At 48.4% G+C, this 21,579-nt stretch overlaps 1 protein-coding gene across 1 annotated transcript in view; it reads right to left on the bottom strand.

The window, feature by feature from the left end:
• The window catches only part of LOC115477109 (interferon-induced very large GTPase 1-like), a 150,691-nt gene extending 132,419 nt beyond the window's left edge, over nucleotides 1-18,272 (bottom strand). Inside the window, exons 1-4 of the mRNA XM_030213723.1 lie at nucleotides 18,189-18,272; nucleotides 17,886-18,024; nucleotides 7,250-7,308; nucleotides 4,744-4,811 (exon numbers count right to left, since the gene is read on the bottom strand). Coding sequence (XP_030069583.1) covers nucleotides 4,744-4,811; nucleotides 7,250-7,308; nucleotides 17,886-18,024; nucleotides 18,189-18,272 — 350 coding nt within the window. The remainder of the gene's footprint in view (nucleotides 1-4,743; nucleotides 4,812-7,249; nucleotides 7,309-17,885; nucleotides 18,025-18,188) is intronic.
• Nucleotides 18,273-21,579: the final 3,307 nt, after the last annotated feature.

Here is a 21,579-nt window from a genome sequence, read left to right as displayed (position 1 = left end):
AATTTAAGCGTATCCCACTAAACATAATACTCACTGCCAAAATCTTAATAAAGATTTTATTAAAGATTTTCTGGTTAAGAAGGGAAAAGGCCTCAAAGAGCTCTTTGAATAACTTTCTTCAAATGAGCTGACCGGATCAAGTTGACCCTCTCTTCATCATTGGCCGGAAAAAAAACAAAGACAAAGAGAGGGTCAACTTGATCCGGTTAGATCATTTGAAGAAAGTTATTCAAAGAGTTCTTTGAGGCCTTTTTCCTTCCTAACCAGAAAATCTTTATTAAGATTTTGACTGTTCTTTTTTAAACATGAGCTTTTCTAAAAGTGATCTGTCAGTTCTGTGTGGCACCATCTACTATAATAAAACTCACCCTCAACGTTCTGAGGACACTGACGTCAGTGAAGCCAAGCCACTGACAACAGTTCCTTCAGGTTCGAAGGTTCGTGGTGGTGAAGCCACCAGGCCCTGCCCTCGCGTCAAACGTCATGACAACGAGGGCGGAGCAAACGTTGAGGGTGAGTTTTATTACTGTACCTGTGCTCCGCCCTCGTTTCAAAATGCGATGACGTCGAGGGCGGCACAGGAAAATCGACACCCACACAAAGCAACGCTAACAACAGCGGCGGCAAACGAACCACCTACAACCGCGACGAGCCACGGGGCGGCCCAGGAAAATCGCCACTGATCTCCGTATGTGAGTCACCCCCCCCCCAAAAAAAAAGCTAGCGCACGTTTCATTGCTCAGAGAAACGGGTCTTCTTTCCTAGTTTCTACATAAATCTTCTATGGCACTATATAGATTTGATAAAAGGCTTACCGTTTGCTGAGCCTTTTATAAAATAATTGCCTATTTTTTACACTCATGGACCTAAACACCCGTTTAGGAAGGAAGTTATCAACGTGGCCAACTGTTAAGATGGGATATTTTACCACGAATGGTGCTATTTTTGCATAAAATGGGACCTTGTGTTAAAATAGCACAACTTGTGGTAAAATAACCCATCTTATCCACCTAAACATCTTTCCTATGTATTATTTTAACAACACATGTAAAAGCGTCATGCTAATAAATTTAGCAAAATCAATAGCTCTGTAACTTGCTATTTTTAACAGTCCACCTCAGCCTATCAATCAACAATGTCTATCTATATCTCAGAACCCCAACATTCTAAATGAAGCCACCACCGGAAGTTGAGGCGTCGAGATAGCCGCTTTCCCCATCAGTGTGTGCCCCGCCCTCGCGTCACTACGCCATGACGACGAGGGAGGAGCACTGACACTGGACGAAACGGAGCGCCAGCAGCAATGAACACATAACCGCTCACTTACACTGCAGCACCGACAACACGATCAGCGCTGACAGAAGAAATCCGTTTGGATGGCCATGCTCCTGCTCTCCATATGTGAGTCACCCCCCCCCCCCCCCCCAAAAAACAAGCTAGCGCCCGTTTCATTGCTCTGAGAAACGGGCCTTCTTTACTAGTGTTTCTATAAAGTGTGAAGTAGAAGAACTTGACTATTCTAACGTCATAAGTTTGGGGAAGGACGTGTGGCTTCAGTTTATCAAAGGCTTCTGTGATGCGCAAGATCTGCGTTTCACAGTATTCTGGCAAGACGGTTTGGCGTTTCACCATTGGCTCTCAGCGCTCCACACGATTGGCGTACTTTACAGCAATATAGCGAGCTGTTTTGGTGTTCTACCATTGGTCAAGTTATTTTCCCATTGGATATTTACTAAGGTATATTTTATAGCAAGCAAAGTTTTGTAGACCCCTGACGCAGGCACTCGACCAAAACAAAGACCGTGTCGGGTCACTCAATAAACATCACTGTTACGCCAACCCATTCCTGAAGGCTTCTTTTTGATCTTTTGGTTTGGTTTCCCATTCAGTTTATCAAAGCCATGGTTTTAGTAATAAAGACAGATACTGTACCGGGACGAGGTGTAGATCAAACAGTACTCACTTGGAAGGGTAATAATGTCCGAAAAAGTTCCATAGCCTCCAATGCTAAGAAATAAAGAACATAAGAACTGGTGTTAGGTATGGAAGGAGAGGTAACCCAAGCTCCAATCAGAATCTCTGCAGAAGTTCATGAATACTCTTGTCTAAGAGGGCAATGAGAACAAGCAGAGATAAACTTGCAAAGGTGAGGTTCATGTATTAAAATCGCTCTTAGCATGCATTCAGTGGATTAATGTGTGCTATTTGGCCTTTTAATATGCATAGTTTACTTTTTTGCGTAAAGAGCAAATTTAGCGTGCAAACGTTTTCTCTTTTGTGTTTCTGCATTTATTGCTGAGCGACTGTGATGCCTAATGGTTGATAAGTACATAAGTATGGCCAAACTGGGACAGACCGAAGGTCCATCAAGACCAGCATCCTGTTTCAAAAAGTGGCCAATCCAGGTCACAAGTACCTGGCAAGATCCCAAAAAGGTACAATACATTTTATGCTGCTTATCCTAGAAATAAGCAGTGGATGTTCCCCAAGTCCATTTTAATAATGGTCTATGGACTTTTCCTTTAGGAAGCCATCCAAACCTTATTTAAACCCCGCTAAGTTAACTGCTGTTACCACATTCTCTGGCAACAAATTCCAGAGTTTAATTAAACGTTGAGTGAAGAAAGTTTTTCTCCGATTTGTTTTAATCCCAGCTATTTTTGTTACATTTGTACCCTGCGCTTTCCCACTCATGGCAGGCTCAATGCGGCTTACATGGGGCAATGGAGGGTTAAGTGACTTGCCCAGAGTCACAAGGAGCTGCCTGTGCCTGAAGTGGGAATTGAACTCAGTTCCCCAGGACCAAAGTCCACCAACCTAACCACTAGGCCACTCCTCCACTGTTGCTACTATTTGAGATTCTGCATGGAATGTTGCTATTCCAACATTCCATGTAGAAGTCGGCCCTTGCAGATCACCAATGTGGCCGCGCAGGCTTCTGCTTCTGTGAGTCTGACGTCCTGCACGTAAGCCTGCACAACCTTCTACATGGAATGTTGCTAGTGGAATAGCAACATTCCATGTAGAATCACCAATAGTATCCATTTTATTTTTGTTACATTTGTACCCCACGCTTTCCCACTCATGGCAGGCTCAATGCGGCTTACATGGGGCAATGGAGGGTTAAGTGACTTGCCCAGAGTCACAAGGAGCTGCCTGTGCCTGAAGTGGGAATTGAACTCAGTTCCTCAGGACCAAAGTCCACCACCCTAACCACTGGGCCACTGCTCCACTCCAGGTACTTTCCATACCTTTCCTAATAATACCCAACATTCTATTCGCTTTCCAAGCCGCAGCAGCACACTGAGCAGAAGGTTTCAGTGTATTATCGACGACGACACCCAGATCCCTTTCTTGGTCCGTAACTCCTAACGTGGAACCTTGCATGACGTAGCTATAATTTGGGTTCTTTTTTCCCACATGCATCACCTTGCACTTGCTCACATTAAACGTTATCTGCCATTTAGCCGCCCAGTCTCCCAGTCTCCTAAGGTCCTTCTGTAATTTTTTACAATCCTATGCAGACCCATCCCCTTCCCTCGTGTTTACCTCAATGGCTCAGGCTCCGCATTTTCTCTTCTTCCTCGCTGCTTCAAAGTCCTTTTTCTTCCCTCTGCATGGTGACCAGGCTCTGCAGTTATTTGAGCCGCACTGTGGAGGAAGTTGGGGAAGTCTCATGGTTTCCAGTCCCGTGAGACTCTTGCAGGACTTGAAACCGCAAGACTTCCCCAACTTCCTGCACGGCATGGCTCAAGTATCTGCACAGCCTGGGGGAAGAAAAAGGACTTTCAGGCAGCGAGGAAGAAGAGAAAATGCGGAGCCCAAGCCCTGCTGTTGAGGTAAACGTGGGGCGATGGGGGCATAAGAGAAATTGGGTGAAGGCTGAAAAAGGGGGCATGAGAGAAACTGGGTACATGCTGGGGAGGGGGGAATAAGAGAATCTGGATGAAGGCTGGGGAGGGAGCATGAGAGAAACTGGGTATATGCTGGGGAGGGGGGAATGAGAGAATCTGGATGAAGGCTGGGGAGGGAGCATGAGAGAAACTGGGTATATGCTGGGGAGGGGGGAATGAGAGAATCTGGATGAAGGCTGGGGAGGGAGCATGAGAGAAACTGGGTAAAGGCTGGGGAGGGGGGAATGAGAGAATCTGGATGAAGGCTGGGGAGGGAGCATGAGAGAAACTGGGTATATGCTGGGGAGGGGGGAATGAGAGAATCTGGATGAAGGCTGGGGAGGGAGCATGAGAGAAACTGGGTAAAGGCTGGGGAGGGGGGAACGAGACAATGTGGATGAAAGCTAGGGAGGGAGAATGAGAGAAACCGGGTAAAGGCTGGGGAGGGGGAAAGACAGAATTTGATGACGGTTGGGGAGGGGGCATGAGAGAAAGAAAAAGAGGATGAGAGAGATAGAAAGACAAATAGGAGAAAGCCAGTAGAAAAGGGTGAGAGAAATGGCCAAAATGCATGCCGTGACTAATCGCGATTAATCGCACAATTTATCGCTATTAAAATTTTTAATCATTGCCACCCCTAACTAGTAGTAGTACTGTAAAACTGTGTGTAAAAAAAATACTTCAGAAACAATTACTGTAAAAATTATACAACTCAGGTAGGTGTAAGTTAAATGTTTCGCAATAAAGTTCCTAAATAAACATCATGCATTATTTAGATGATGGTCATATTTGTATGTAATGAATTATACTGGAACAGGATGCAAACCTCTGCAGAGATTCTGCTACTCACCTCCAGGACAGTTCACGATTTTCCGTGGGGAGCTCTAAAAAACTGGTGGCATTTGCACCAGCAGCAGCCTGCAAATTAATGTTAATGTTTAACAAATATTCTACAGCAAAGCATGGATACAACAGCTTAATGCAACTTATTAAAACCATCAGTTAAAATATCAGTTAAAACTGTGTAGTATAGCGAGAGGCTGTGGCAGTCATTTTGTGTCACTAGGGGCAGGAATGAGGGAGCTGCACTCCTGCCCCCAAGAACCCACTGGACCCCCAGGGATCAGAGCTAGGCCTGGGGGGGAGGTGGATCTACCTAGAGCGCCAGGGAGCTGGGATTGTGGGGAGGGGGGTCAGGAGGGGGATCGTGGCACTTTTAAAACATTTTAAAAGTTATGCGGTCCCAGCCGATATTCAGCCGGGACCCACCCAAAATTAGTGCTAATATTCAGTGTTGTTGCCTGGACATGGTCTGGCACTGAATATTGGGGACTAATGTAGCTGGTGATGGTCAGAATTTAAAAAGAAATGCTGACCACTGCCAGCTGAATATCGGGGGGGGGGGGGGGGGGGGGGGGGGGAGGGGGTTAACTTCCAAATTAGTAGCACCCATGTACAACTTTATAAACACTGAGGGGTCCTCTTACTAAGGTGCACTGAAAATTGACCTGCGGTAGTGTAGGCGTGGGTTTTGGCCGTGCACAGATCCATTTTTCAGCGCGCCTGTAAAAAAGGCCTTTGTTTTTGCCGAAAATGGACGGGTGGCAAAATAAAAATTGGCGCGCATCCATTTTGGGTCTGAGACATTACCGCCAGCCATTGACTTAGTGGTAAGGTCTCACGCGTTAACCGGGCGGTGATGACCTACGTGCGTCAGAAAACAAACATTATTTTGTTTTTTTGTACATTTCTCTGTCCCTTAGGGTTCATATTCTGAGTTCCTTGTGATCTTGGTCAAGTCACTTAATCCTCCATTACCTCATGTAAACTTAGAATGTAATCGCTCCATGGACAGAGAAAATACTTAGTGTACCTAAATAGAACTTACCTTGAGCTGCTACTGAATAGGTAAGAGATAGGAATACATGGGTGTCTCTAACGTTTAGTGCGTGTCTATTTTTAGCGCACGCTAAAAACATGAGAGCGCCTTATTAAAAGACCCCCTCAGACGATGAATTTTCCATGTTCCCTGTAACCATAAAACTTGTGCGCACTGCAGCTCTTTTTCAATCATACCTATCGACAGCTCCTTGAATACTGTGTGCAATTCAGGTTGCTACATCTCAAAAAAGATATAGTGGAAATAGAAAAGGTACAGAAAAGGGTGACAAAAATGATAAATGATAAAGGGGATTGGACGACCTCCCTATGAGGAAAGGCTGAAGCGGCTAGGGCTCTTCAGCTTGGAGAAAAAACGGCTGACGGGAGATATGATAGAGGTCTATAAAATAATGAGCGGACGTGAATCACTTGTTTACTCTTTCCAAAAATACTAGGACTAGGGGGCACGCAATGAAGATAGAAAGTAGTAAATTTAAAATGAATTGGAGAAAATATTTTCTCATTCAATGAGTAATTAAACTCTGGAATTTGGTGCCAGAAAATGTAGTAAAAGCAGTTAGGTTAGCGGGGTTTAAAAAAGGTTTGGATGGCTTCCTAAGTCCACAGACCATTATTAAGGTGGACTTGGGGAAAATCCACTGCTTATTTCTCGGATAAGCAGCATAAAATGTATTGCACTGTTTTGGGATCTTGCCAGGTACTTGTAACTTGGATTGGCCACTGTGGAAACAGAATGCTGGGCTTGATGGATTTTCGGTCTGTCCCAGTATGGCAACACTTATGTACTTACGTAAGAAGCCAGACTGCAGCATTTGGGAAACAGAGTAATTTCTGTCACTTATTTTAGGAGGTGCATGCAGAGAAAGATGATTTGACATTTAGGAAGAGGTTAAAAGCATCCTTCGATCAGGACTTGCAGGGGTAATTTGATGGATGTCTTGGATGGATCGTGGAAACGCTGTTAGATCAGGTATTAAGGAATGTTGTGTGTCTAGTTGATTTTTTACAGTTTTCAAAAATCTGTTGTGCAGATTGATCTGTATTATAAACTGCAGCAACATTATTAAGAGTAGTGCTGAATATAAAGAGGTACATGTATTAATAAATAAATAAATAAATACAGAATTAGTACCAATGTTTAGCAGTAATTCAGATAATGAGACGCACTATGTTCCTTGCATGCAACATCAAGGGAAAGGGGATGGGATTTGATATACTGCTTTTACAAGCAAAGGAGTTTATATATAGGTACTTATTTTGAACCTGGGGTAATGGAGGGTTAAGTGAGTCACAAGGAGCTGCAGTGGTAATTGAACCCAGTTCCCCTGGCTCTCAGGCCACAGCACAGATCATTAGGCTACTCCTCTATTCCAAGTAAAATAGTAATGGCATAATGAGAAGTCTGTGAGACATTGTGCATAAGGAAGAGGCATTAGGAATAACACGAGACTTACTGTAAGGGAGTCTCCAAGGGCTGCAATTATCTTTACATCTGCAGGTTTTACTTGGTGAACTGAAACAGAGGGACGAGAGGAAGAAAATGCTGAGAACATATTCCTTAACTATCACAAGTTACAGAACTCCTGTTAAGGTCAGCATATCATTTCACTACGTTATTTTATCTCAATCCAGTGAATTATTTTTGCCCAGAGAGAAACGCGTGGCAAAGGCTCTCACATAGGCGGTCGGTGGCCCAACTGTTTGGGGAGGCTAAAGGGGGTGGGGTTAGGGGTGGGGCCATGGGCGGAGCTTGCATCCATAATTGTCTGACAACACACAGAAAAAAAAAGTTAAAATAAAATAGTCACAATACCTTTTATTAAATTTAGATATTAGCTATGTATCATATGTCAAAGAATAAAGTGGTTGCTCAAAGCATGTACTAACCACAATCGCTCAACTGCAAAACACTATGCACAACTTTCTGCAAAAACACACTCAGAACCTTACTGTACCATAAATATTACACTGGGCAGAACCTAATACACCAATATACCACCCATACGGAAAATGCAGACCGTCAACAATATGAAACAAGGGATCATAATATCACAATTCTCAAGTAGAGCCACAAAACACCCTTTTAGGGTGGATAGTGTTCACAATGAGCTCCTTTTATTAACGACCATATGTAGGTCCTTCAAGAGGTAGTGTGTCATGATTTAGGCTCTAAAACCCTTTCTGATGTTTTGGGGCCACCTCAGTAAGGCCAACACACAATCTCTCCACTGCAAAACACTATATACAAACTTGTGCAAAAACACACTCATAACCTTACCAAACCATAACAGCACTAATTCCAAGGACAGGACGAGCTACAACCATATGCATGGAAAGGCAGAACTGTAATTACACCAGGCTCTAAAACACCAATACACTACCTTGTGAAAAAAAAAAAAAAAAGGGCTGCAAATACTACATGCTAGCAGAATACTGCATCTTGATCACACATGACAAACACATGACACAACAGATATGAAGGCAAAATACTGAACTGGAAAGTTACCTCAAGAAGTCAGACTCAGCATGCAGCAATACTAGAAAAATTGAAACTTACATGCAAAATATCACAGATTCACATTTCCAAAAGCTGACATATTCCAATTAATAAATTCTGAATAAAATACTTTTTTCTACCTTTGTTGTCTGATCTATTCGCTTTGGTCCCAGTGTCTTCTGTTTTATGCAGTGTCTTCTTTCCATTTGATATTTTTTCTCTCACCATGTCCACCATCCTCCTGTGTCCTTATGCGTCCTGTCTACCATCTGTAGCCCTATCCCTATCCTTCCTCTGGTTTCAACATCTGCCCTCAAAGTGTTCCAATCCAGCCCTTAAATTCAGCAATTTCCCCTCCATCCATGTCCAGCATTTATCCTCTCTCCCTTCCCCTCCATCCATGTGCATCTCCTTCCTGACTTCCCTCCCCTCCATCCATCCATGTCCAACAACTCTCCATTCTCCCCTGCCCTTCCCTCCATCCATGTCCAGGAACTCTCCATTCTCTCCTGCCCTCTCCTCCATCCATCCATATCCAGCAAATTTCCTTTCTCCCCTGCCCCCTCCATCCATCCATGCCCAGCAATTCTCCTCTCTCCCCTGCCCTTCCCTCCATCCATGTCCAGGAACTCTCCATTCTCTCCTGCCCTCTCCTCCATCCACCCATATCCTCAGTGCTTTCTTTGTAGGAAAAAAGGTACCGGTACTCATTATGGGCAGGGTCACCATCTATGGCTCTACCCCATATAGTAGCCACACCCCTTATACCAGCCATGGCGCATATAAGCAGTATCATTGAAAATACTATACCAGTATAGGAAAATAAATAACGTGATTTTTTTTCTTTATACAGTGGGGGAAATAAGTATTTGATCCCTTGCTGATTTTGTAAGTTTGCCCACTGACAAAGACATGAGCAGCCCATAATTGAAGGGTAGGTTATTGGTAACAGTGAGAGATAGCACATCACAAATTAAATCCGGAAAATCACATTGTGGAAAGTATATGAATTTATTTGCATTCTGCAGAGGGAAATAAGTATTTGATCCCCCACCAACCAGTAAGAGATCTGGCCCCTACAGACCAGGTAGATGCTCCAAATCAACTCGTTACCTGCATGACAGACAGCTGTCGGCAATGGTCACCTGTATGAAAGACACCTGTCCACAGACTCAGTGAATCAGTCAGACTCTAACCTCTACAAAATGGCCAAGAGCAAGGAGCTGTCTAAGGATGTCAGGGACAAGATCATACACCTGCACAAGGCTGGAATGGGCTACAAAACCATCAGTAAGACGCTGGGCGAGAAGGAGACAACTGTTGGTGCCATAGTAAGAAAATGGAAGAAGTACAAAATGACTGTCAATCGACAAAGATCTGGGGCTCCACGCAAAATCTCACCTCGTGGGGTATCCTTGATCATGAGGAAGGTTAGAAATCAGCCTACAACTACAAGGGGGGAACTTGTCAATGATCTCAAGGCAGCTGGGACCACTGTCACCACGAAAACCATTGGTAACACATTACGACATAACGGATTGCAATCCTGCAGTGCCCGCAAGGTCCCCCTGCTCCGGAAGGCACATGTGACGGCCCGTCTGAAGTTTGCCAGTGAACACCTGGATGATGCCGAGAGTGATTGGGAGAAGGTGCTGTGGTCAGATGAGACAAAAATTGAGCTCTTTGGCATGAACTCAACTCGCCGTGTTTGGAGGAAGAGAAATGCTGCCTATGACCCAAAGAACACCGTCCCCACTGTCAAGCATGGAGGTGGAAATGTTATGTTTTGGGGGTGTTTCTCTGCTAAGGGCACAGGACTACTTCACCGCATCAATGGGAGAATGGATGGGGCCATGTACCGTACAATTCTGAGTGACAACCTCCTTCCCTCCGCCAGGGCCTTAAAAATGGGTCGTGGCTGGGTCTTCCAGCACGACAATGACCCAAAACATACAGCCAAGGCAACAAAGGAGTGGCTCAGGAAGAAGCACATTAGGGTCATGGAGTGGCCTAGCCAGTCACCAGACCTTAATCCCATTGAAAACTTATGGAGGGAGCTGAAGATGCGAGTTGCCAAGCGACAGCCCAGAACTCTTAATGATTTAGAGATGATCTGCAAAGAGGAGTGGACCAAAATTCCTCCTGACATGTGTGCAAACCTCATCATCAACTACAGAAGACGTCTGACCGCTGTGCTTGCCAACAAGGGTTTTGCCACCAAGTATTAGGTCTTGTTTGCCAGAGGGATTAAATACTTATTTCCCTCTGCAGAATGCAAATAAATTCATATACTTTCCACAATGTGATTTTCCGGATTTAATTTGTGATGTGCTATCTCTCACTGTTACCAATAACCTACCCTTCAATTATGGGCTGCTCATGTCTTTGTCAGTGGGCAAACTTACAAAATCAGCAAGGGATCAAATACTTATTTCCCCCACTGTAAATAATTTCTGTAAGCTGTTACAGCTCTAATATACCCAGTGCAAAATAAGACAGCAGATGTAAATTCTCAAATTGGACATCTTCCAAACACTAAAATGAAAATAAAATGATTTTTTTCTACCTTTGTTGTCTGGTGACTTTGTTTTTCTGATCATGTTGGTCCCAATCTCCGATTCTGCCGCTCTCTATCCGTTCCCTTAACTCCGTTTCCAGGGCTTCCTTTCCATTTATTTCTTTACTTTCCTCCTTTCTTCTTCATTTCTTGCCCTACATCCATTGGTAAAAGCTGGGTCCTCTGCGGACTTGACTGGAGGAGGTATAGAGTGGATCCAGCTTTTGCCTATTTTATTCATCCATGTGCAGTTTTTCTCCTCTTTTCCCTTTCCCTCACCTTGTCAGTATGCATCTCCTTCCTCTTTCCATCCAGCATTTTTCCTCTCCCCCTCTATCCATGTTCATCTCACTTCCTCTCTCTTCCCTCCCCTCCATCCATGTCCAGCATTTCAACTCTCTTCCCTCCATCCATGTCCAGAATTTCTCCTCTCTCCCCTAAATCCACGTGCCTCTCCTCCTCTGTCTTTCCTCCCTTCCATCCATGCCCAGCATTTCTCCTCTCCCCCTCCACTCCATCCATGTGCATCTATGTCCTCTGTCTTCCCTCCCCTCTATCCATGTCCAGTATTTCTCCTCTCTCCCTTCTCCTCCAACCGTGTGCATCTCTTTCCTCTGTCTTTCCTTCCCTCCAACATTTCTCCTCTCTTCCCTGCCCTCCACTCCATCCATGGCCAGCGTTTCTCCTCTCTCCTCTCCATCCATGTGCATCTCCTTCCTGTCTTCTCTGTCCTCCATCCATGTCCAGCATTTTTCCTGCCCTTCCCTCCATCCATCCATGTCCAGCAACTCTACTCTCTCCCCTGCCATCCCTTCCTATCCATGTCCAGTTTCTCCTCTGCCCTCCCCTCCCATCTGTGTCCAGTGATTCTCCTTTGCCCCTATCCTCCCCTCCCAACCTTGTCCAGCAATTCTCCTCTCTCCCCTGCCCTCCATGCCCAGCGATTCTCCTCTGCCCTCCCCTCCCATCTATGTCCAGCGATTTCTCCTCTCTCTCCTCTGCCCTCCCCTCCCATCCATGTCCAGCGATTTCTCCTCTTTCCCCTGATCTCCTCTCCCATCCATTTCCAGCAATTCTCCTCTGCCCTCCCCTCCATGTCCAGTGATTCTCCTTTGCCCCCTACCCTCCCCTCCATGTTCAATAACTCACCCCAGGCATCCACCTGCCCCCCTTTTAAGCCCCCGTCGAGTTCCAGCACCCCAGTCCCATCTGCCTGCCCTTAGATCCCCGACAGTCCTGCTTTCTGTTCCGCCCACCCCACAACACATTTAAATCTTTTTTTTTACATGAAGTCGCAGCGCTGGCGTTAGTGAAAGGACCAGGCTCACCTCCTCCTGCCTTCCCTTTGTTCCCTTTCAGTGTCCCGCCTTCCTCTAATGTAGTTTCCTGTTTCCGCGAGGGCGGGACACTGAGAGGGAACGAAGGGAAGGCAGAAGGAGGCGAGCCTGGTCCTTTCACTAACGCCAGCGCTGCAACTTCAGCGGGGGTGGGGGGGGTGGGGGGACAGAGGCGGGGCGGCCTTGCTCCGGGCCCGGCCCAGTCTCTCGGCGGCCCTGCTCATGGGACAGGCAAGAGCAAGGCTTCCACTTACTTACACAGCTTACGGAATACTGTAAGTTATGCATGTTGCATGTTGCTCTTAGGTTTGTCCATTTATACCTGCCATTGACCTGGTAACGCCTATAGGCACAACAATGAGAGTTATAGCTAGGCTAATATAATAATTTGCTATTTGAACGTTCGAATGTGTCTCACTGGGATCATAACCACCTGCTGACGTCACTGGCCAGCACTAGAACCCTGATTGCCTGACGTCAGGAGGTGGTTACGATCCCAGTGAGAGATGCGGGAAGCGTGCGACTGGCAAATTATCGCTCTACAGAGGAATGGGAGGGGAGAAAGCGGGAAGCCGCACTACGCACCTCGCTGTTGAAGACTTTCACTGCCTCCCGGTTCTTGGCGCGCTGCGGCAGCAGCCGCAGCTCACAGGAGCTCACTGACTCTCTCACACACACAGCAACATGGCCAAGGGAAGGGGCAGAGAGGAGAAGCGAACTAGCAACCTCTGTCAGCCGGGGACCTGCAGCGCTGCCAACGCAGGGGCGTAGCTACGGGTGGGCCTGGATGGGCCCAGGCCCACCCAATTTGTCCTGCTCCTCCAATCAGGTGCTGGTCTTGTAGGTGCCGGTTAGGCTGCAGTGAGAGTGCTGCACAGCCTTTCAGTTCTGCCCTGTCAGTGGCGTAGCTAGGGGGGATTGAAAAAATGGCGCCTATGCACATTCATCGCCAGTTTAGTTCCTGCAGCGCACGTGGTGTCGCCTATGCGCATGCACTGCTGTCTTCCCGCTTGCACGCGGTGCCACTTCCAAATGCTGGCTGGATCAGATTCGTGCCTTGCATTGCTGCAGTTGGTTGGTGGCTTCGCCTGCTTGCCGCTTGTCAGCCCACTTAGCTGCCTTCTGTCCGCGCACTTCCAGTCTCCTGTCTCCCATCCCCTCACTGTGCTGCCTGCACTGCTTGAAGCCAAGAGAAGGAGCAGAACGTCGTCCAGAGAGCTCAGCCGCAGCCATTGTAGTAGTAAAGTAGCTTACCACACAAGGCCGCTGCGGCCTAGATGAGCTCTCTCGACGACGTTCTGCTCCTTTTCTTGGCTTCAAGCAGTGCAGGCACCGGCAGCACGGGAGGGGGAGGTCCGGTATGTGTTGCAGGCTGCACTCGCTGCTGCAGCCCAGCTGTTCGGCGGCAGCGGCGCTTGACCTTGGTTGGTTGTGCAAAGCTGACTCCTGTGATCTGTTCTTCTTTGACTGCTGGGCTGGCGCCATGGCTGTAGTAGAGGTAAGGTAAGGGACCGTCCCCACGGCACATGTTGTGTGTGCTCTCTCTGGCTCGCTGACTTTGTGGGCTGCTGGGTTCCACCTCCGCGGGAGCTATCACCCGACCCATCCCCAACACAGCACAGGACAGGACAAGGAGGTTGAAGAAAACAGCAGATGGGGTGTTCCTATCTAGTCCATTATACGGACTTTAGCAAAAGAATTTTCAAAATAAATGTGTCGTCCATCTGTAAAAAGTCTAAAACAGTTCCAGTTGGATAGGCATTAGGCAGTGCCTTAAAAGGTGGAGGTGGGATTTTGTTTTCTATTTTACTTATTTAACAGCTCTTTAATTTATTTGAAACCTTCCTATATCTAGATTTAAATATAAAATAAAAATGGAACATCAGTAAAACAGCTTAAAAATTATTATAGCTGGTAGAAATAGCAGTGATAATCTTTGTATTCTGTGCTCATTTATCTACGCTGTTCTATACAATACAGATGGCAAAGTTTCAGTGAGAATATTCTATTTTTTTTTTTTTAGTTACATTTGTACCCCGCGCGCTCCCACTCATGGCAGGCTCAATGCGGCTTACATATACAGGTACTTATTTGTACCTGGGGCAATGGAGGGTTAAGTGACTTGCCCAGAGTCACAAGGAGCTGTTTCTTGATCTTAACTGTTCATCTTAATTGTTTCTGTAATCTGCCTTTGGGAAGCCTGGTGTTATAAAGTAACATAGTTAATGACCACAGATAAAGACCTGTAGGGTCCATCCAGTCTGCCCAGCAAGATAAAACTCATTTTACATGGTATGTGATACTTTACATGTATACCCGAGTTTGATTTGTCCCTGCCTTTCTCAGCCCAGCCCAGCACTGCAGGTAGTACAATTGTAAATGCTTTTTTTAAACATCATAATGGTGGGATGAGTAGGGGGTAGGACAGGGCTGACACTAGGCTACAGGGAGGGGTGGGGGTAGGGTGGGGCTGATGCTAGGTTATAGGCATAGATGGGGGGTAGTGTAGAGAAAGGAAGGGCTTATGCCAGGCTACGGGGATGGATGGATGGGGGGGGGGGGGGGGGTAGGAAAGGAAGGGTAGGGCTAATGCCAGGTTATAGGGAAGGATGAGGTGAGTAGGGAAGGGAAGGGTAGGACTGATGTCAGGCTACAGGGAGGGATGGGGGGTAGGGTGGAGCTGATGCCTAGGTACAGGATGGATGTGGGGAAGGGGAGGGCTGATGCCAGGTTATAGGGATAGATGGGGGGTAGGGTAGAGAAAGGAAGGGCTGATGCCAGGCTACGGGGATGGATGGATTGGGGGGGGGGGGGTAGGAAAGGAAGGGTAGGACTAATGCCAGGTTATAGGGATGGATGAGGTGAGTAGGGAAGGGAAGGGTAGGACTGATGTCGGGCTACAGGGAGGAATGGAGGGGTAGGGAAGGGGAGGGAGGGAACCGCTGACGTCGCTACCGCTCCCCCCCAAGGTAGCCGCTACCGCCCCCCCCCCCCCCCCCCGGAGTCGCCACCCCCCCCCCCTTCACCCGGCCCGGGCCCTCTCTTCGTTATTCAACTTACAGCAGCGCCGAAACAGCAGCAAGCAGCAGCTCCCGTTGGCCTTCCTTCACTGCCTGTGCCCCGCCCTCGCCGACGTGACGTCACACGAGGGCGAGGCACAGGCAGTGAAGGAAGGCCAACGGGAGCTGCTGCTTGCTGCTGTTTCGGCGCTGCTGTAAGTTGAATAACGAAGAGAGGGCCTGGGCCGGGTGAAGGGGGGGGGGGGGGTGGTGGCGGTAGCGGCTACCTTGGGGGGGGATGGGACATGGGAGGTCTCAGAAGGAGGGGGCCTTGGAGCTGGGAGGGCTGGACTGAAGGGGGCCTTCCAGCTGGCTGGGAAGAAGGGAGGGGGGCCTTGGAACTGGGAGGGAGGGAGGGAAGGGGGCCTTGGGAGCTGGGGGGCCTGGGGCCTTGGAACTGGGAGGGAGGGAGGGCGGGGGGCCTTGCAGCTGGGAGGGAGGGCAGGGGGGCCCTTACAGTTGTGAGGGAGAGCAGGGGGGCCCTTACAGTTGTGAGGGAGAGCAGGGGGCCTTGGAACTGGGAGGGAGGGAGGGAGGGAGTGAAGGGGGCCTTGGGAGCTGGGGGGCCTGGGGCCTTGGAACTGGGAGGGAGGGAGGGCGGGGGGCCTTGCAGCTGGGAAGGGGGGAGGACTGGAGCCTTGGAGCTGGGAGGGAGGGCAGGGGGGGCCCTTACAGTTGTGAGGGAGAGCAGGGGGCCTTGGAACTGGGAGGGAGGGAAGGGGGCCTTGGGAGCGGGGGGGGCCTTGGGAGCTGGGGGGGCCTGGGGCCTTGGAACTGGGAGGGAGGGAGGGCGGGGGGCTTGCAGCTGGGAAGGGGGGGGGACTGGAGCCGTGGAGCTGGGAGGGAGGGCAGGGGGGCCCTTACAGTTGTGAGGGAGAGCAGGGGGCCTTGGAACTGGGAGGGAGGGAGGGAGGGAAGGGGGCCTTGGGAGCTGGGGGGAGGGCCTGGGGCCTTGGAACTGGGAGGGAGGGAGGGAAGGGCGCCTTGGGAGCTGGGGGGTAGGGCCTGGGTCCTTGGAACTGGGAGGGAGGGAGGGCAGGCAGGGGGCCTTGCAGCTGGGAAGGGGGGAGGACTGGAGCCTTGGAGCTGGGAGGGAGGGCAGGGGGGCCCTTACAGTTGTGAGGGAGAGCAGGGGGCCTTGGAACTGGGAGGAAGGGAGGGAAGGGCGCCTTGGGAGCTGGGGAGGGCCTGGGGCCTTGGAACTGGGAGGGAGGGAGGGCGGGGGGCCTTGCAGCTGGGAAGGGGGGAGGACTGGAGCCTTGGAGCTGGGAGGGAGGGCAGGGGGGCTGTTACAGTTGTGAGGGAGAGCAGGGGGCCTTGGAACTGGGAGGGAGGGAGGGAAGGGGGCCTTGGGAGCTGGGGGGGAGGGCCTGGGGCCTTGGAACTGGGAGAGAGTGCAGGGGGCCTTGGGAGCTGGGGGGGAGGGCCTGGGGCCTTGGAACTGGGAGGGAGGGCGGGCAGGGGGCCTTGCAGCTGGGAAGGGGGGAGGACTGGAGCTTTGGAGCTGGGAGGGAGGGCAGGGGGCCCCTTACAGTTGTGAGGGAGAGCAGGGGGCCTTGGAACTGGGAGGGAGGGAGGGAAGGGGGCCTTGGGAGCTGGGGGGGAGGGCCTGGGGCCTTGGAACTGGGAGGGAGGGAGGGCAGGGGGCCTTGCAGCTGGGAAGGGGGGAGGACTGGAGCCTTGGAGCTGGGAGGGAGGGACAGAGGGGGCCTTGGAGCTGGCAGGGAAGGAGGATGGCAGGGGGCCTTGCAGCTGCAACGGGACGGGGGCCTTGGGAAAAAAAACATTCCAATACGCGCCCGTTTTAACGGGCTTAACGGCTAGTATTATATAATGGAATTCATGTACTCAGATGCTGTCATAGAATACGCAGTCCCCACACTGCATTGGAGTGTCCACTTATAGAACTGCTATCTTAGTGTCAACACTGAGGGGCCATTTCACAAAGGCGTGTACGCGCCTCCGATGCGGGTCAAGTTGGAACTACCGCCTGGCTACCATGTGCCCAGGGTGGCCATTCCATTTTTGATGCGTGCCCAAAACACGCAGTAGAAAATATTTTCTATCTTCTACCGCATGGCGCTTACCCGGCGGTATTCGGCAGTTTATGCACGCTGGCTGCTTACTGCTTGGTTAGCGCGTGAGACCTTACCGCTAATAAATGGGTGGGGGTAAAGTTTCAGGCCGAAAATAGACACGTGCTGGCTTTAATTTTGCCGCACATCCATTTTTGGCCACAAACGAAATTTGCCTTTTTTTCCAGGCGTGCTGAGAAAATGGACCTGTGCGCATCCAAAACATGCGCCTACACCAGCGCAGGCCACTTAGTAAAAGGGCCCCTAATTTACTACTTATCATTTCTATAGCGCTACTAGACGTACGCAGCGCTGTACACTTGAACATGAAGAGACAGTCCCTGCTCGACGGAGCTTAATTTACCATTTATATAGCATTAGTTAGAACTTTAAGAGCTTCATCAAACCCAAATTTCTTTTAACTGACTTCAAAAAATTGTTCTTTAAAAGTTACTACTCTTAGTACTGATGTTTCCAAAAATAGAAGATAACTTCAAATCTGAACATATAATCTGCCCGTTTTTGAACCAGAAGGCTATAAGAACAGTCAGTAAACTTATCGTACTGGTGCCCTCTTCAGGCGAGTCAGCTTCCTGCAGATACAGCTGCCTACCTGAAGAAGGGACCTTGAGAGAGGGGTGCATATCCTGGCACTTCAAGGGTTCATGATCACCTGTTCTCATTTCGATTTTTTCAGGAAATTCCTGCAAGAAAAGAAAAAGTTCATAGAGTTTTACATTTTTATTCTTTGAAAGGAAGGGAACGCCATAGAATATAGGAACGAGAGCAAGAAATATATTAGAAAAGATGGTTCCAGAAGTCTGTCTAGGAGTACGACTGCCCTTGGACATATCTTCTTGAAACTTGCCTGAGAAAAGTCTGCCTTCCTCTTGTCCCTGGGAGATGGGCCATTGAATGCTGTGACCTTGGGATCATGAATTGCTAACCTCATACCTGTGAGTGATCTGGGTGACTCCTAAATCACCTAATTAAGTTTCACAATGGAGCATCCCACTACTCTTGCCAGGGCTGGCTTGAATGGACAATTTTCATATTGTTCTGTCCCCTGACAGCCTGGCACTAGTTATAATGTGACCCTGAAATGTGTTAATGCCTTCACTGCTAGGATATGTGTGTGAGCAATGCATTGTGTGTAATGTAGTTCACGGACAACGCAACCCCACTTGCTTGTCTGTATAAGATCCGTTACTACTGGTTGTGATGCTGCTTAGATCACTCCTCTGTCTCAGCCAAGCTTGGCTTCTTTGTTTACGTGCCAGCACTTCCTGGCCATTCTTGCTATCTCTGTCCTGAGAGGTCAGCCAGGTATGACCTTTTCCTCCAATCAGGAGCTGCCCCCTAGAGCGGCCCTTGCCACTCAAGGGCAGGCTTTGTCCCTATTGGCCTTTCTACTCCTTCTTCTCTGAGTCTGTATGAGCTTCTGGCTCCGCCCCCCCTGTCCATCAGGAGGACAGTATCCATTTTGCTCCAGGACAAAGCAATGATCCTGTTGTAGCTCTGGAAAAGCACTAGTCTTTTCACCCTGAAAATACCCTCCTAGAAAAGGGAACTGCACTCCCAAACACCTAACTCCGAGCTGCCTCTATCTGTGGAACTACTTTTCTTATGTCTGCAATGAGCTGATCCCACTTAAGCTTCTACCTTCTCTCCACTGATACAGCTCATGAAACTACAGGGTTCCTTTGTGCTTATGAACATCTAACTGTGAGTAATCATCTATGTTATTCAATAAAGGAACTTCAGAAAAGAACAAGAGATTTAGGTGTATTGATGTGCTAGGGGTTTATACTTCAAGATATTGAGACTTATAGCTAAATAACTCTTAAGCAACAGCTATACAAGTCTCGAGAGACTTGACACATATCATTGAAACAAGTCGGAATAGGAGGCAATTAACTAGTCCCATATTACTTACAGAGTTATTGCTTATTTAATTTAAACAATGAAACCTTTTGGCGGTTGACACAGCTGAAGGCGTTCTCTAAACGAGCTGTTCAAACAGCGGGTAATATAAACTGATTGTTTATTCCACATCTTTGTCAACTTATTATCTTGCTGACCTATAGGAGTCCCTTGACCCCTGATGCAGGCGTTTGTACGCCGAAACACGGACCGTGTCGGGTCTCCATTATAAATAAAGAACTACATTTTTCTCAATCCTGAAGGCCCAGTGTTTGCTTTGTTTGTTTGTTTGGTTGTTCTTGTATACTGTATTCCCTCTCTTTTGTGACTGTATACCTTAAAAAACTCCAGCAATATCAACAAAAAAAACCCTGTATAGATGATACAGGACTAGCAAAAGGAGGAAAAAAAAGTCATTAGAATGCAAAAAGTTCCAAAAAATAATTCAAAAAACTGTGTATAGAAAAACAGCTCAAATACTTAGCTGAAAAAACACTTCCTGTTCTTCACAACCAAACCAACTCATGAAATGCACTCTGCAAAAAAAAAAAAACTCCGGGGTGGACAGGCATCCATTTTCAGCATTTCAAAAGTCCAGCCAAACCATAGTTCAAAGCGATACAAATCTTGTGCCATCTCCACCAGCACAGTTTCAGAAAGTACCCTGAGAAGGGCCACTTGTTTCATTAATGCTGCATCAGGAGGCAGAGCGTCAACACTAGAAGATTCAAGATGGCAGAGGGGTTAAAAAAGATGCACATATCAGCCAATTACTATCGCCAACACATTTAAAGGAGTATTCCACCCCATGGAACTTAATAAAACGCTTCCCATTCAATTGGGCCATTAAGTCCTGCTGGCTCAATTGTATCCAGCTTGAAAATCCAACATTACTCCCGCTGATGAACAAACTTGCATATATAACCACCATGAATGTTAGGTTTAATATGGTCAATAACCATCCATGTCAGCTCTTGGAACCGATGCTGTTGTTGTAAACAGTGACGAGGCAGAGGAACTTCTATTTTTGCTGTTGTCACGCAGTGTCTGTATCCTATCATTTACGTTTTAAACATCCGAGAGGTCTGGCCAATATACAACAGACCACAAGGACACTGGATTTTATAAATTACATTGGAGGAAGTGAAGGAGTGGAGCAAGCTAAATCAGGGCTGCCGAGAGGCTGGGCAGGGCCCCGCCCCTGCCGCCCCACCCCCCTGAGGTCGCCGCCGCCACTCCCCTCTCCACCCCCCGAGGTCGCCACCGCTCCTCCTGAGATCGCTGCAGCCACTGCTCCCCCTCCATCCCCCCGAGGTCATCGCCGACGCAGCCACCGCTCTTCCTCTCCGTCCGCCACCGGGCCGGGCCCCCTGCATTGAAATCGCAGTCTCACCTCCGTGAAAGCAGCGCTGCAGGCAGCAGAACGCCTCCCTTCGGCCCTCCTTCCCTCCTTGTGTCCCATCCCTCGCGGAAGTTACGTCAGACAAGGGCGGGACACAGGGAGGGAAGGAGGGCTGAAGGGAGGCGTTCTGCTGCCTGCAGCGCTGCTTTCACGGAGATGAGACTACGATTTCAATGCAGGGGGCAGACGGTTGACGACAGAGGGCGGGTGGGACTGCGGCGCCAGGCCCCGCTTGGAGGCCCGGGCCCAGGGAATTTTGTCCCCCCTGCCCCCCCCCTCTCGTTGGCTATGAGCTAAATCAATGGAGTGGAGGAGTGGCCTAATGGTTAGTGCAGCAGGTTGTGGAGCTGGGGATCTGGGTTCAGTTCCTGCTGCTGCCTGAACTGAAAGAGCAGTATTTTGAGATCCTGGGGTACCAGGTTCAATTCCCTCTGCAGCTCCATGTGACTCTGGGCAAGTCACCTAGCCCTCCATTGCCTCAGGCACAATATATAACTTAGATTTTGAGTCCATTAGGGACAGTGCAAAGTACCTGTAATAGAAACTAAACCACAGAGTTGCCTGAGGGATCACTTGCGGTATATGAAGTGCTAAAAAGAAACAAAATAAAGCAGTTTCCTTTCTGCCACCAAAATGCTTTGCCTTCTTCAGTAATAGGACATATTGAGCATTTACCACACTTCACATGGCCTGCCACTTCTGCATTATACAAGGTCAAAACATTGGGTTTACACTGTATATCTGCTAGATTAGTATTATGAGAATAAGCAACCAAAGATTGGCTTTTAGAAAAATCCAAGGTATCGATAAAACCTTCCAGTGCTTCCGTAGCACCTGAGCTAGGTGACAAGTTAGTATATCTCACAATACATGAAACTGGAGCATCATCATTGCACTGGGGTTGAGAATGGAGCAACGGTTCTTTATTGTTAGA

This window comes from Microcaecilia unicolor, chromosome 9, assembly GCF_901765095.1.
Source record: "Microcaecilia unicolor chromosome 9, aMicUni1.1, whole genome shotgun sequence".
NCBI lineage: Eukaryota > Metazoa > Chordata > Amphibia > Gymnophiona > Siphonopidae > Microcaecilia > Microcaecilia unicolor.
This window is presented reverse-complemented; position numbering and strand designations above follow the sequence as displayed.